Here is a 15,578-nt window from a genome sequence, read left to right as displayed (position 1 = left end):
ATCCTGATCAAATTCAAACGGGAACTCTTTGATTCTAAAGGTTGGGTGACCTAAAAAGCGCTTTGAAGACTTTAAAGTTGAAAGATTTTCAGGCTCCCCTTTTTTTTTTTGAACCAACTTACGCTTCCGAGTGGACCTCCGCTCGTCTCCCCGAGCAAACTCAGAAAGAAGATTTCCGAACGCTCCACAATTTGAGGATAATGGCTTTATTATTATTCTAGACAGGGTTGTCGTGTGTCTCTTTACCTCTTTGTAGCAGTGGCACAATTGCACAATTTATGGCATATCATAATTAATGCTGTTTCGGGTCTCTCTCTCCTTGGTAAAGAATTAATCTTGACACAGCTAGCAGATGACTCGTGGGCCCAAAGTGGGTCGTGGACCCATTTCGGGTGGGTCGCGGACAGCAAGTAAAAAAGCAAATACATGTATTCCTATACTGATCTTTCCGGTACAGTCCGGCTAAGTTCCTACATAAAATATAACAGGAAAGTGACGAAAGCTTGAGTGCAGCTCATGGAAAGCAAAAAGGACTTAACAGTAGAGCACACCCATTTAAAACGGCATTTAAAAATACAATATACCGTACATATGCTTTCAGAGGCTATCGTTAAACAAACAAAAAAATCTTTATTCTTAATTTCTCTGAAAGTGGGTCGTGACTTCGGAAAGGAAAGTACAGCGCTTGCTGTCCATAAATCCACAATTATGTAATCCTGATGAAATTCAAATAGGCAGTCTTTGAACCTGAAGGTTGGGTGACCAGGTCACGATGAGCTAACAAAGCACTTTAATGACTTTAAAGATGAAAGCTTTTCAGGCTCCTTTTTAGACTACCTCAGATTTGCACACACTCCAGTCCACAGGTTCAGGGTCCTTGATGAGAACTAGTTGGCGATTTTAGGCGCCCGGCCGGCAGCCAGTAGTGACCATCATGGAGCACCTTCAGCCGCTGCCCACCGATGAGGATGTCAACTGGGACAAGCTGCTGGACAACATCCTAATGTCGGCCGACACCATCCTGTGGGGTACCACACCTGCCTGTCCTCCGCCCACTACCACTGCAGTGAGTGAGCCCAAAGAGGCGATAGATTCGCTGCCCCTAGATTCGCCGCCGCTGGGGTGGGGGCCCTCGGAAACGGACGACGAACTCGCCAACGTTCTAGACGACTTTTGGTTGCCCGACTACCTGAGCGGCTCCATCAACATCCAAGACCCGGAGGACAACGTCACGGTGACGAACCAGCCTCCTCCCGGGAGGCTTCACGTCGAGCCGGCGATGTGTGGGGCCCGGACGGCGTCCTCCTCTGACTCCACTGAACCTCCGACAGACGCCTCACAGTCCATCCAGCAGGAAGTGGATCAGCCGTATATCAAGAAGCCGCCCAACGCCTTCATGCTGTTCCGCAAAGAGCAGAGTCCCAAAGTCGTCGCCGAGTTCAACATCACCAACTCTGCGGTGGTCAATAAAATTTTGGGGAAGATGTGGAAGTCGCTGCCAAAGAAGTTGCAGGCAAAGTACTACCAGCAAGCCGAAGAGCACAGAATCCTCCACAACCTGCAACATCCGGATTGGTCCTGCACGGACAACTATGGCAAAAAGAGGAAGCGTGATCGCAGCAGCCACAGTGCTGAGGAACCGCTGTGTCAACACTACCACAAGAGCGTTGTTGCGGGGGCACACGCACACACAAACGGAAACGCGTGGCTGCTGACAGACATCACCACGGATTGGGTTCCGTAACATGAAGACACGGCGCAGGTCAAGACCGGACCTTGTGTCTGAGACACATTCACGAATGGTGCTGGAATGCAAGACGATAACCGTTACGGACAGTATTGCGGGGGGGGGGTCCAGGCACGGTTTTAGGGGGCGCTGACCACTCCCTAGAACCGCCACTGGACAGAAGTTTTGTTTTTAAAATTGATGTTGTCACAATTCCCGTATATAGTTTTTGAATTCTTTTTTTTTTTTTTTTTTGTATGGTTTATCATGGGTGTGTACATTTTCTATCAATTTGTAACCATATACCCTGATGCTTGCCCATCACTTAATAACAGGACTGATTACAACCAGTGATGATGATGATGATGATGATGCTTTATTTGTGTTATTCATACTTTTAATTGTGGAGATTCGACACTCAATGCCGCTTCACATTGCTCGTGCAATTCATTTGTTTGGACATGACACGGATAAAAACACAGTGATAACCGACAACAAATACGTACATTAATTACTATGCGCATGTCAGTCCTTCACATATTTGACAGCTTTGACGATTTTAAGGAAATAGTCTTACTATATGTAGTGCAACACATGGCTGTAGGTCTTTGCAAGCAGAAAGATGTGTTCTCAGTGGAGCATGCACTTTTGTCTCCTAGCGCAAGCGTGCTTTGTGCATCAAGGATCATCAGCTTGAGCTTGTGCGCCCCAATCGAGTGTGTTTTGCGAAATGAGCTCAAAATGCTACCCTAGCTGTATTGTATAGAGCTGTGCACTTCCCGACACACCCTTGAGCGATCCTGATTAAAATGGATACCTTAAAAATCATCGACCCTTGACCGGAACAAGCCGATAGTCCCAACGATTTCGGAGGAATTGTGGATGCAATGCCCAAACTAAAAATAAACAATGAATACATATATTTAAAACAGTACAAGATTCGAAAGCAATATTTTTAAAGTAGGTTTTTAACTTTACAGTAAAAGTGAGGACCCAATCCCATAATAATTGTCTGTATTTTGTACGTTTTGTTAATGACAATCTTAAAATGATCATTACTAAAATGTATAATAATTGCAATCGTTTTGTATCCATTGCATATTTAGACAAACCTGTAAAAATAGTTAGCAATAGTTACTGTAAAGGATCAAATAAAATACCAAACGCAAAGTCATCCAAAGTGCTAACAGTTTCTCGTCAATCTTTCATGTCTCTGGAAGTGCCCCAACGGACCGTGTGAGCGCCCGCCCGTCTGTTTACAGCAGCCTCTTCATGCGGCAGGTGTGCTTCCCGATGGTCATGGAGGCTTGATCGGCGGAGTTGGTCAGGACGTTGAGCGCCTCGTCCTGACGTTCCAGCTCCGTCTCGGCCTCCAGGGCCAGGCTCTTCAGCTGGACCAGCATCTGCACGCACACGCGCGTTGGTTCAAGTCGTTACACACACTGCGGTCAAGCTCGGTGCGGTGCGTGCATAAAAAAGCCCTCAAATATATGAAGTAGTAGCTCCTCTATCTTGTGAGACTTCAGAATCAGAATCATCTTTATTTGCCAAGTACAAAAGAGGAAACGTCTGATGATCACCAAAGAACAGGAAAATAAATCAGAAAATTACCAAAAATCGATGAATCAATGAATTGTCGATTAATCGATGCACCTCTACTCGGAATGCTAAGCGCCGCTTTTTCGTAGATAAAAATGCTCATGTTATGATTGTATGATTGATGCCATCACAGCGGTATCAACTACGTTGATTATTGCCGCAGAGGGTCTACGTGCTGGTCACCTGCTTGAGCTCCTGGGCTTCGGTCTGGCTCACGGCGGGCTGGAGGACGTGCACCTGCAGCTGGGACAGCTCCCCCGCCGGGACCTCCATGGGGACCTCCGTCTCCTGGCACCCGTGCAGCAAACCTGAGGTGGGGCAGGTGGAGAGTTCCATGAGTGCCTGAGAAGCAGATGGGTCGGCTTCAGAGTGCTCCAGATGTGTGCTGTGGTTTACTGACGGAGCAACACTGCCCCCGTGTGGTCAAATTGTAGAATCGACTGCAAGGGTGGGGAAAAATGTGCTTTTGATTTAGAAAAGAGATGGATGGTCAAAGCATGGAAGCATATTTCCACCAGTAAAATAATAATGACAAAATACTTCCAGAAAAAGGAAAGTTCACATTATTTAACTACATTTTATCATGTACAGGTACACAATACCTTTTGTAAAGCTCAGTTATTCCTGTAGAGTACAACACCGGATAACATCCCACAAGCTTTGTTATTGGTGGTTGCTTTAAGTTATAATGAGCTAGTACCTCATAATTATGACAATTTATTTCTCATTTAAACGAGCTTCCCCCTTGAAGTCATTTGGAGATTTGGACGTGAGAAAAATGTGAAATTAAAGCTTATTTTAATAGTTTAACATTCATAATTAAATGTTGCATTTGTGTGTTTCTATTGCATTATAATAAATCAATTAACATGAACATTATTTAAGGGCTTAATACATTTTCAAACTTTTTTTTTTTTTTTAAATGAAATGGCTAAATTAAGACATATATAACAGGACTCTTGATATTGTCAAGGTGGTTTAAAAACGGAGTGCGCAATTCATTTAGACTCCTGGACCCCTGAGCTATGGCTCGCTGGGGGACCGGGGACCCCAGTTTGATAACCTCTATTATATGACGGTCACTATTTGACAAAATGCAGTACTACATGTATCTGGTAGAGTTGCAATGTATTTTCACCTTGTGACTCTTGACTTTGTAATAATTTTTTTCATGACTGACCGTCGTGTACAACGGCCGCCTGCGCGTCGCACGGCGACGAGGCGGCCGTGGCCCTGAAGGCGGCGTACTCCGCGGTGAACTCCACCTTCTTCTTGTACTGCAACTCCAGCACGGCCAGCGCCTCGGGCATCTTGGCCGACAGCAGCCGGCAGCGGACGTCGGGCCTGCCGATGAAGCGCCGCCCCACCGTGATCTCGTACGGGCTGTGCACGCGGATCTCGTCCACATCGCCGCGCTCGAAGCTGCGCAGCAGGCGGCAGGCGGCGTCGCGCACCTCCAGGGAGGACGGCAGCACCAGCAGGCAGCCGGGCTGCAGGTCGCCGTCGCCGTCGCCGTCTTTGGACACCACGGCCGGGATGCTAATGATCACTTTGCTCCGGGCGGACGCTCTGGATGCGGCGGCAGCAGCCCGAGCCGCGTCTTCCGCCTTGGCTTCCTGCAGAATCTTCCATGGGAGTTTACTAAAGGGCCACCAGGTAGGAGACTCCAGCTCTGACAAAAGTCTGCGCAGAAAAAAAAGAGGAGAAATTGTACAGAACACAGAATGCAGTAAAATGTATACAGATAACAAATAACAGAAAAGTCATTGTTTTAGCCTTGCATTACGTTCAAACAAGTTTGGCAGTACGTTTAAACACGTTGGGCCTGTCTTGTTTTTGCGAAAAATAATTTTTTTAGCCGCATCGTTGCATAGGCTGCAGGGTTCAGAGCGCGGGAAAAAAGTAGCGGCTTATAGTCCGGAAAATACGGTACATGGAAATTGCGAAACAACCTCGTGTAATCCAAGATGTCTCTAAAGCCACACACCAAAAAATATATTCTAGTCTAATTTGAGTTTGCACGTGATCACGTGCTATTGTTTGACACTTACTTGGAACAGTGCAAAAATGAGCAATATGCTGCTTCACCAAGTCCAAAGACAAAGTCATTGGAAGATGACATGTTAAAATTCAGAAGTTTACCAGAATTTGTTGAGATTATACACCGATAAAGTGGCAACAAAAATTATAATTCTAGATTAAATTATTGCGAGAAATGGGAGAGATTGTACAGCAGATGGATGGCATGCAGGAAACACAGTTCTGCCCACTGACACACGTGACTACAAACATACAATTTCTTAGTTACTTGGAAGGAGCATGCAAAAAAAATAATTTTAAAAAAGATGGGGTGATGAGCCACATGCTGCTTCACCAGGTCTTTAGTGAGCGATCATTTCAATATAGAGAGCAAACGCATGGAACGCAGTATACAAAATCCGACTAGCAGCTGAACGTACAGTTATCTACAGCTACTTGGAGCAGGATAGTAGAAAAATAACCTCTGGTGATGAGCCGCATGCTGCTTCACCAAGTCCAAGACAATAGAATATGATCATGAGTCTTTCTAAGACTCAAATTCTTTGTAAAAATACGCCATTGGAGTTTAACTGTGAGACCTCGGCTAGCCTCACGAGGACTTTGGATTGACTCAGGTCAAGGGCTGCCCGAGGAAGAAGATGAGAAGACAAGAATACACACGGGCAAGTAAGAGGGCAAGCATTCAAAGTTAGTTAAGGCGGTTGAATTGCTTTTACACCAGTAAAAGAAAAATGTCCTTACTTATCAGCCATTCCCAGGTCCGAGTCCATCTTCTCCAGGTCCTGCATCATGCTGTCAAACTGCTCTCCCTGGTGGCTGAGGACCCTTCCGGTGTCCTCCAGTCGTCTTTGGGCCCCGGCGACGAGGTTGATGAGCTCCCGGCCCTTGGAGTGCTCCCTCCCGGGGGCCCCACCCTTGGCCTCCGAGTCGGTGGGCGACAGCAGGCGCTCTCTCCAGAAGTGCTCCATCACGTTGTACACCACCACCCGGTTGGGCTTGAGGGAGCCGAACCAGTGCTTCACGTTGCCCTCCTCCAGCACCGTCAGGGTGCTGAAGATGAAGCTGGACGATTCCATTTTGATCTCCGTGATGCGGGAGAGACGGAAGCTGGCGAGGGTCTCCTTGGTTTGGTTGGAGACGAAACGCACCGCGGTTCTGCTCAAGGACAGCGTGCCGTTCTCCCACCTCTTGTCCGAGGTGAGGTAGTAGGAGCCGGGCCAGATGTGGATGGGAGCGTTGCGGCTCATTTTGGGAGCTGATAACCGAGCTTTAGCTTTCGGTTATACCTGCTACATGCGCACGACGCTGTTTGCGTTTTTTTTTTTTACTTAGCTAAACCGTGTTAAAACATTTACAACATTATTTTCGCGACGTAAACAAAAGATCTCGCCTCGTTCGGCTGCGTATGTTTATCACGGAAATGCCGTCACTTATGTAGTGTAGCACTGTATAGTGTCCGACGTGAAAGTCAGTTGTCAGATTCATTTATTTTTATTTGAATTATTATTATTTATTGTGTTAATTTTTTTCTGGGGGGTGTAATATTCTTGTGGGTCAAACGGCCAAATATTCCGTGTTGTTGGGGAGCTTCTATCGTTGAGCGCTTCACCATCGAGTCAATTGAACCATTTCAAATTTCAAATTTCAAAATTCAAATTTCAAAAACCATTTCTGATTCTGATTCTGATTCTGATTCAAAATTGTTCACTGTCCGACTTGAAACTGCGCTGATAGAGTTAATCTGCCTATACCCACTGTTTGACCCTTTTACAGATATCTATAGTTTTACCATTGAGTCAATATTTTATATATTCTCAACACTGTTTTCATCATATTAATTCCAGGAGGAAAAAAATAATTTGCAACGACAAAAACCAAAAGCGCCGGTTTGAGAGAACGGATTGACTTACCACGACAATATTTTAGATAACATTTAAATATTTGACGATTTTCCCATCAAGTCTCTTCTCCAAAAAATAAAATAAATGATACCATTCTTGTCAGTCCTTCCCGTTTAGCCAAATAGTTTGTATTGCTTAACAGGCATCACTGATGTGACGTCACTGATGCAAAGTGTTGCAAAATTTACTGTCCGATTGTCCCACTGCGACAAGACAACATATAAAATACTTGATCGTGGGGTCAGTTACACCTTATAAAATATGTCCACGTCAAATTTATATTCCTGACAGGACGTAATTATTTAGGCAAATATTTTGTGTGGTTTGGCGGCGCATATTAGGGGAAAGTGACGTTAGCGTTATGGGTGTTGCACTGTTTACTGCCCGACTTGAAAGTCCACTAACAGAAGCGGCTGAGCTACCGCGACAATCCGTTGTGACAAACATTTCGGCTAGTAAAGACAAGAGGGTTTATTACCTATTATTAATTAATATTTTAGAATATATATTAGAAGCACTGTGACAGTATCGGCAAGAGCGTAGTAAATGAAGTGTAGCAGAATGCTTATTTTTGTCGGGGAGCAACAAAATGACATCTATGGAATGATGTCACCTCTACCGAACAATTTTCGGAACGTTTCACTATCACCTTTAGAGCAAACGATTTTTATTTTACATTTGTAAATTTGCCGATCTCAGCCCATGTTTGCGTCATCATGGACAGGGATGCCTACCGCAACTGCAGCAGTCTGGTCAAAATCCCACGGCAGTCCTACGACCAGTTCTGCTCGTCGCATTTCGTCGACTACATCGACAATGATCTGTGCTACTCCAAATTTTTCAAAAGGTACCTGCTTCCCAATCACCCGTGCGTCTTTTCCAAGCGGTTTACCGACGAGTGGAAGTGTAGGAAACAGTGGGTGACCGAGGAGGGCAAGCCTCACTTCCAGAAGCTGCTGCAAGAATTTGGTAAATGTATTTTTTGTTTTTTCTTAATCGGTGCACCCCACCTGCAAACACTGAATTAATTACATTTTTAATCCCCCCCCCCCCCCCCCCCCCCCCCCCTTTAGGGGAAACTCCTGTACCTGTGGCCAACTGCAACGCAAAAGAATACAATGCAAATCCCAAACAAGTGATGCCTTTCAAGGAATTCATCCAGTACTGGAAAGAGCACATCCAGAATGGACACTCGTCCCCGAAAGGATGTCTCTATCTTAAAGACTGGCACATGGCCAGGTACAATACAATACAATGCAAATGCAATTCAAGCATGTAGCGACACACTGTACATCGATTTTTCTAGCTGGAGTCGATCCCAGCTGATTTCGGATGAGAGGGGCCAGTCAATCACAGGCACATACAAACAACCATTTACACACAATTGTGAGTCTTCTAATATTTGTATATTTCAGGCTGAAGTAGTTTTATAAGTGGGGGGAAAAAAACAGCAAAACCCCATTGCTTGTACTACTAATATCATCTTTGGATCGCCGCAGGGACTTTCCAGAGCATCACGTTTACACCACGCCCATCTTCTTTACCTCCGACTGGCTGAATGAATACTGGGACGCGCTCGAAGTGGACGACTACCGCTTTGTCTACATGGGTCCTAAAGGATCGTGGTAAGGATTTTGGCTGTACATGAGGGACTGTCGGTGGAATTTGCCGTGCAAAAAAAAAAAAAAAAAAGTGAAGCTCTTCCATCCTCCGTTACAGAAATACAAATAAAAGGTCAAATTTGTGTTAGAAAGCACACATTTAAAATAACATTTCTTTTCAAATGATGATTTAAGTTAGTGAAAAAGCCCCTGCGTGAGCTATGGGTAGCATTTAAAATTTTTTTTAATATAGCTAAAAATTAATGGACTTACATGATGTATATTTCATGGATATTTTAGGCTAAATATAAACACAAAGTGGGAAAAAATATTAATAGTATTGTTTAACTAATTAAATGAAATAATTTTCTCTGAAGATTTTCAAATTGTGTTAATACAATAGTCTAAAATAAATAATAAATTTAATGAATTTCTCGTGTATTAATATTTCTAAATGAATGAAATCTAAAATCATTTAAAAGCAGTTTTTGGGACAAATATATTCTGTTAGTTATATTATTTTTTGGGGGGGGGGTTTATAGTTCTATAATTTTTTTTTGCCTCTTAGAAAGCTGGATTACATGAACTTTTTTTCTTATTTATTTTGGCTGTACCTTTGCCACAGGACGCCGTTCCACGCCGACGTTTTCCGCTCGTACAGTTGGTCTGCCAACATCTGCGGCAGGAAGAAGTGGCTGCTGTATCCTCCCGGCCAGGAGGAGTTCCTGAGAGACACGCACGGCAACCTCCCCTTTGACGTCACGTCGGCCGACCTGCGCGACGGCAGCCTTTTCCCGCGCTTCCCGCAGGCCGGCCAGCCTCTCGAGATCATCCAGGAGGCCGGGGAGATAATTTTTGTGCCCAGCGGTTGGCACCATCAGGTTTATAATCTGGTACGTTCAAATCAAGTGGCTTTAACAGAAGTATTTTGTCAAATGAACTTACATAAAGTTGGTTGACCGGCGTGTCCTCTCACTCATCAAGTGTGAAATGAACCAACACATTATAAACAGGCTGTTCTAAATTTTGCTGGATTGTGAGGTAACAGAGGTCATTTGAATCGAGGTAATACAGGGTCCTAATGTATATAAAACAAATAATAAATCACAAGCTTTTCTTGTAGGAGGACACCATCTCCATCAATCACAACTGGCTGAACGGCTGCAACGTGGACATCATGTGGCAGTTTCTGCAGAACGAGCTGTCCTCGGTTCAGAAAGAGATCGACGAGTGGAGAAACACCATGGATTCGTGGCATCAGCACTGCCAGGTAAAAAAAAAATAAAACAAAAAACGGTGGTCCGCTTCCAAGTTGTTCCGATTACAAAGCGCAGAAAGTCCAAAGAAAATGCAAAACACTAGTGAAGGAAACGCTCAATGAGCCGAAGCCAAACCAAATTTGCTCATTGTGATGCTTTGAACTTCCATTCCCAGGTCATCATGAAGGCCTGCTCCGGCATCGACTACGGGGAGTTTGCGTCGTTCCTCAAAATCGTGGCGGACAACCGGATGACGTTCCTGAACGCTCGCCCCCCGGGAGACGCCGCCGACTACCCGCGCCACCCGTCGGAGGCGCTCGTCACCCTCGGGCCGTACCACGCCGCCTTCGATTTGCAACGGGTGGCCCACATCTTGGAGCTCTTGCTGTGCAACGAGGACTTTAAGCGGCTCGACCGCTCGGCGTCCGCCGTGCAGCCCGAAACGTTGTTGCAGCAAATTCGGGAAACCATACAGTCCACTAGAGGGCAGCATCTTCTTTATCAGGACTGAGAGAGCGATTGTAATGGGGTTGCGAAGAGCCAGACATTTTATGGTTGAAATCTGTGAACTTTAGCTGTGGAAATACTTTAACTTGGACAAATGGCATGAGAGGTAATGAGAGTTTCATTTTTGTTTTTTTTAATATATCTTTGACATGTTTGGGGTAATATACCCCAAGGATCAAGTATTACAGCACACATAATTTTTAGAGCCTCAGTGAAGTTAACCAGTTTTAAGGGGGCGGTCCTGTGTGACACAAATGAGCCACTGCTCACCTTCTCTCCTGGAGCAGCAATAGCATGGCTTTTGTTCCTATGGCAACTCGGAGCGGGTGCTAGGTAGTGACTACTTGTGCTCCAAGTCTAAAAAATAGCGAGCGCACATAAAATGGTAAAAGCATGGATTGTATTTTCACTCATGGTGGCAGCACTTCATTTTAGTTTATCAGAATCTAATGCTAAGCTGTGCATCCAACAGCCCTCCAGCTCTGCTTACCTATTGGCTTTTACATGATAGTCCAACCATAGCTTGAAAATAGATCTTCGCCTAGTCTGGGTGCTAAATCACGGGGTGAGTTTGCAGGTGGTATTAACTAATTTAGCTAAGATGACATCACAGTGGGGCCAAATTCTGAACGGCTCGCTCATAGACATATTTTCAGAAATGGGCTGCTAGCAAAAGATTTATATTCTAGTTTACTTGTAATTTCACACTTGATGGGAGGGCAGGCACTCCAGAAACCAAACTGTTACAATCGTTAGGTCCATTTTTTTTTACACTTCATCCCCCCTTTAATCTTAATGTCAATTTTATTTATTAATATAACACCAGTCATTTTCTCAGAGAAAAAAAAAAAAAAGCAAAACACAATATTCAAATGTAATCAACATATTTGAATGCCTCTATGGGGCCTCCAATTTTTCCCCAAAGAAAAACTGCATTGCTTGTTATCATTTTTTTAAATTTTGCCAACTCCCTGTTTAATTGTCGCAAGCTTGTATAAATTCTTAATTCCCAGAATAATTTCTGCATCCTATTGAGCAGCCTGGAAATAGCTTGAATGCAAATGAAAGAATAAGACTAAAGACACTTTTTTAAAAACGTTTATTTATTTCAAACAGCGTTGTTTGTCACGTAGTTAAAACTGAAGACCTTTCTCGACATGATTTGTTTGTGGCTGTGACGTGCATGTGTCAATCTCATCGTTTGCCCTTTAAAAAAATAAACACGTTCAAGTTGTGACAGTGAAACATCACTTGCGGCCTTCGTTTGAAACGTGTCAGCGGTGTTCATGTAAGTCACATGAACGTTCCCGAGTCGCTCTGCCCCTCTTCGGGCCACCAGTCGGGCACGGAGGCCTCGAGCGTCATTTGGGTGTCGTCGGCGGATTTGACCGTCAGCGCCTCCTTGGCGTGAGACAGGCGGATCAGGCTCAGGCCCAGATTTCCCAGCCCCGCGCGGTGCTTCCCGGCCGGCTTGCCCGACCGCGTGTGAAGCGCGGTGCCCTCCTCCAGGCCTTGGACGGGCGCCGACGAACGCACTGGCATGAGGCGCTTGCGAACCACGCCGGTGTGATGAGTCCTGGCTGTCAGCTCCTGGCCGATGTAGCAGCCCTTGCTGAAACTGATGCCTTGCATGTAGACTAGGTTGGACTCGAGCGGCAGCGCCACTCCTGGAGGAAGGTCTTTCACTCCCTCTGGAAGTCCTGGACAACAATGACCACAGACAACACAAAGGAAAAACAGGTTTTAAAATCCACATTTCCCACTGGAAAAACGGCGACACATTATCAATGTGAACAATTAATACTGCAAAACTGAATAAACCGACTCCATGGACTCAAGAGGCACCATTTTTAATAACTTTTATGTCAAAACAGACTGGGCAACATTTTGTTTTTTTTTTAAATTCTGAAATAAAATTTTAACATTCTGAAAACAGGTTGTAAATTAAAATGTCTCCCAAACTTTTCTAATACATAACATTTTATTCATTTATTTTTATTTAAAACAAATCTTTAAACATTTAAAAACAATGCTGGGAGATGGTTTTTATTTTAAAAATATATAAAAGAATGTAATTTAGAAATGTACAAGTTAAAAAAATTATATACATTGTTACTGTTAATATATTGTTTCTTAATACATTAAACTTTTTTTTCTTTTTAATGATTTTACTACTGGGTTGCAAACAGCAGAGGGCAGTATTACTTTGCAGCCTAGACAGGTTGCAGTAGTCATCAAACCAGGAAGTTTACGGGAAGCAGGCATGAGCATTAAAATAAAAAAATAAAAAATCAAGAGGCTTTATTAATAACGCTTTATTGTATAAACCTACAACACACACAATACTTGGCAGCCACTGGTAGATGGCATAATTCCTACCTAGACGGGCTGTGGTAGGAATTAAAACGGGAAGACCACGATGTTTGGCGCTTACCTATGGAATAGCGATGCCTGTGGTACTCCTCCGTGTCACCTTTCTGACACGACGCGATGACATCCAAGGGGTCCGCCTGACTGCCCAGCACCAACCTCCAGCCCATGTCATGCGTCCGCGGGTCCGTCTCCCACGCCGTGGCCTTCTCCGGCGAGGAGAGCTCGGGCTTGCTGAAACGCTGGCCGTGGTTTCGTTGCAGGGGGAGCACGGCCCACACAGAGAGATCAGGACACGGGTTGATGTCGATCTTCTTGCGGATCTTGAAGAATTTCAGGTGTCTCAGGAGCGAGTCCGTCACGGTGTCGTCACACTCCAGGAAGACGCCGCTTCCTGTTGCCGCTTCCTTATGACTGAAGGCGAATACAGCGAGCGGGAAATCAGAATTCTCAATTTACAGCCCTCCATTTTCTATACAGGTTATCCTGTTGTGGGTTGCTGCAACCGGCCAACTGAAACTCAACAGGAAGTGCAGGAAAAGTAAGACATCTCCAACTTGCTGCTTAGGATTTCCAACCCCAAAACATTCCAGTTAAAAGTAAACAAAATTTGTTTGTTTGCAATTTTGCAATTGACTATAGATGCCACAAGATGGTGGCAAATTACTTTTTGTGAGGATAAGGGGTTCAGAAAATGGATGGATGTATTAGAAAAGGCTATGGTCTGACTACATGAAGCTCCTCATCTCACTTCAACATAGTTTCTGGCTTTGGCCTGAGCACAAAAACAGCGAAAAAATTTGAGTTTTTAGCAAATAACGGAGAATAGGTTACCAAAACAATCCAAGAATTTGCAAAAGATGAACCACAACTATGTTGGGGCTCACTGTAATACAAAGAAATGACTAATATGTGTGGATGCAAACAGCAAACAGGAACTCAACAGGAATTACCTCAAATGCTGCACTCACTACAGCTGGGAAAGTAGGAAATATCCAACTTGGGTCTTAGGACTTTCGACTAAACAAAACATCACGGCTGACTAGTTTAATAAGCTGCTGTTTAGCATTCAATGCACAATACAGTAGATGTAATTAGTTACTAGAGAGTATACTGACAACATTTCTCGCCTTGTTCATGTTGTTCTTTACACAAAATAAACAAATGACACATTTCCGAGTTTTCGCCAACGCACCAGAAAGTCCGCGTCTGACATGACCACTCACCTGTACATTATGACGTCATAAAGCGTTCTGCCCTGGACGTTGAGGAAGTGCGCGTACACGGCCCCGCGGCCGCCGGCCTCCTCCAGCTCGCGCACGTCGTTGGTGACCAGCCCCTGAAGGAAGGAGCCAGTTTCGGCTCCTTGGACCCGGACCAGGGCCCTGTGAACCAGGCGGTAGCACGCTAGCTTCCCCGGCGCGGCTGGCTGCTCCTCAATCGCCGCCTGGCTGTACCTCATCATCCGCACTCCCGTTCGAGTCGAAACGCTGACGCTAACGCCGGCGCTTTTGCTAGCGAAGACACCGAGAGGACCACCGGGGGTGAGCACACGCCTCACGATACAAGACAGCTTCATAATTAGCACCTCAGAGATAGTTCAGTGTGTGGGAAAATAGGCGAAAGTGCACTTAAATAAGAGAAGTTGGCAGCTGCGTAATACAAGACACTATGGATGTCGCCATTTTGTATACCCACAATGCTTTGCTCGATAATAACTGGAGCGGGGGGAGCTCGGATGCGTCAACAAGTGCTCAATCCACACTTATTTTAATGAATACATTTACTTATTATAAATAAAAAAAGTTATTATGTATGAGATCTAACCACAGTGTCTTAAAAATGTACTCCGTCTGCTACCATTACTCATGTACAGTACAATACTGTATTTCGTTTTGATTTTGGTGATTATTGATGTAGAGACAAGTATAATGAGTTGAATTAAAGAAAACAACATTACATTTAAGATATTTTAATTAAATTTAATGGCATAAAACAACAACAACAGCAGTCTGAACAAAAATTACTTGAGTAATGGGCAGTCAAAGAATAATTCCATTTTTGGGACACCCTGTATTTACACTTTGTGTGTAAATATTATTCCAGTAATAGCTGAATAACTGCTTAGTCAAGGAGACACACCTTTACAGATGGAGTGTGTGTGATTTATTTGAATTGTTATCTCTAGATTTACTGTCTATATTACAATAAAAAAATGAAAACTGAACAAATGCAACTGCACAGTAGATAGCAAATAAACATATCAAATTTGTGTTGTATTGTCATTATTCATAAATGATTATCCATTTTACTTTAGGAGTGTAAAAATATGTATTTTATTATACGTATAAGTGATTATATTTATGTGACACCTAATACAATCATATATAAATCGTAAATAAACAATTGAATGACAAAAACAAAAATATTATAATACCTTCCACATCGCAACAACAAAATAACACGTGTATTATTTATATTATATCATAATGAATACAGTGTATGTAAATATTTAATTATATAACAAATGAATTATAATATTATATGCATAATTATTGTTAACTGAAAATGCTGA

The 15,578-nt window shown here is 43.9% G+C and overlaps 4 protein-coding genes across 5 annotated transcripts; 2 read left to right on the top strand and 2 right to left on the bottom strand.

Moving 5' to 3' along the window:
• The first annotated feature begins 254 nt into the window (after nt 1-254).
• Nucleotides 255-1,870, top strand: LOC133489017 (transcription factor 7-like). The gene has a single exon (XM_061797629.1). The coding sequence runs from the start codon at nt 935-937 to the stop codon at nt 1,742-1,744; it is 810 nt and encodes a 269-aa protein (XP_061653613.1). The 5' UTR covers nt 255-934; the 3' UTR covers nt 1,745-1,870.
• A 210-nt stretch (nt 1,871-2,080) lies between these two features.
• On the bottom strand, nt 2,081-7,653 carry snap47 (synaptosome associated protein 47). The gene is made up of 4 exons (XM_061797627.1): nt 6,107-7,653; nt 4,506-5,008; nt 3,509-3,633; nt 2,081-3,129 (listed from the first exon to the last, which is right to left on the bottom strand). Exons 1-4 carry the CDS (start codon nt 6,610-6,612, stop codon nt 2,983-2,985), a joined length of 1,281 nt encoding a protein of 426 aa, XP_061653611.1. The 5' UTR covers nt 6,613-7,653; the 3' UTR covers nt 2,081-2,982.
• A 19-nt stretch (nt 7,654-7,672) lies between these two features.
• jmjd4 (jumonji domain containing 4) lies at nt 7,673-11,870 on the top strand. Of its 2 annotated transcripts, none has more exons than XM_061797625.1 (6): nt 7,673-8,235; nt 8,379-8,505; nt 8,766-8,891; nt 9,493-9,760; nt 9,991-10,137; nt 10,302-11,870. In XM_061797625.1, the coding sequence occupies exons 1-6, from the start codon at nt 7,983-7,985 to the stop codon at nt 10,635-10,637; spliced, it is 1,257 nt and encodes a 418-aa protein (XP_061653609.1). In that variant the 5' UTR covers nt 7,673-7,982; the 3' UTR covers nt 10,638-11,870. The 2 variants fall into 2 exon arrangements, with proteins under 2 accessions (XP_061653609.1, XP_061653608.1); XM_061797624.1 differs by having other exon boundaries at nt 7,675-8,235; nt 8,340-8,505.
• iba57 (iron-sulfur cluster assembly factor IBA57) lies at nt 11,718-14,730 on the bottom strand. Its single transcript, XM_061797628.1, has 3 exons — nt 14,230-14,730; nt 13,068-13,417; nt 11,718-12,333 (listed from the first exon to the last, which is right to left on the bottom strand). Exons 1-3 carry the CDS (start codon nt 14,580-14,582, stop codon nt 11,927-11,929), a joined length of 1,110 nt encoding a protein of 369 aa, XP_061653612.1. The 5' UTR covers nt 14,583-14,730; the 3' UTR covers nt 11,718-11,926.
• Between the last annotated feature and the right edge of the window lie 848 nt (nt 14,731-15,578).

The sequence above is a fragment of the Phyllopteryx taeniolatus genome, chromosome 14, assembly GCF_024500385.1.
Source record: "Phyllopteryx taeniolatus isolate TA_2022b chromosome 14, UOR_Ptae_1.2, whole genome shotgun sequence".
Taxonomy (NCBI): Eukaryota; Metazoa; Chordata; class Actinopteri; order Syngnathiformes; family Syngnathidae; genus Phyllopteryx; species Phyllopteryx taeniolatus.
Note: the sequence above shows the minus strand (reverse complement) of the source record. Positions and strands in the feature narration are given on the sequence as shown.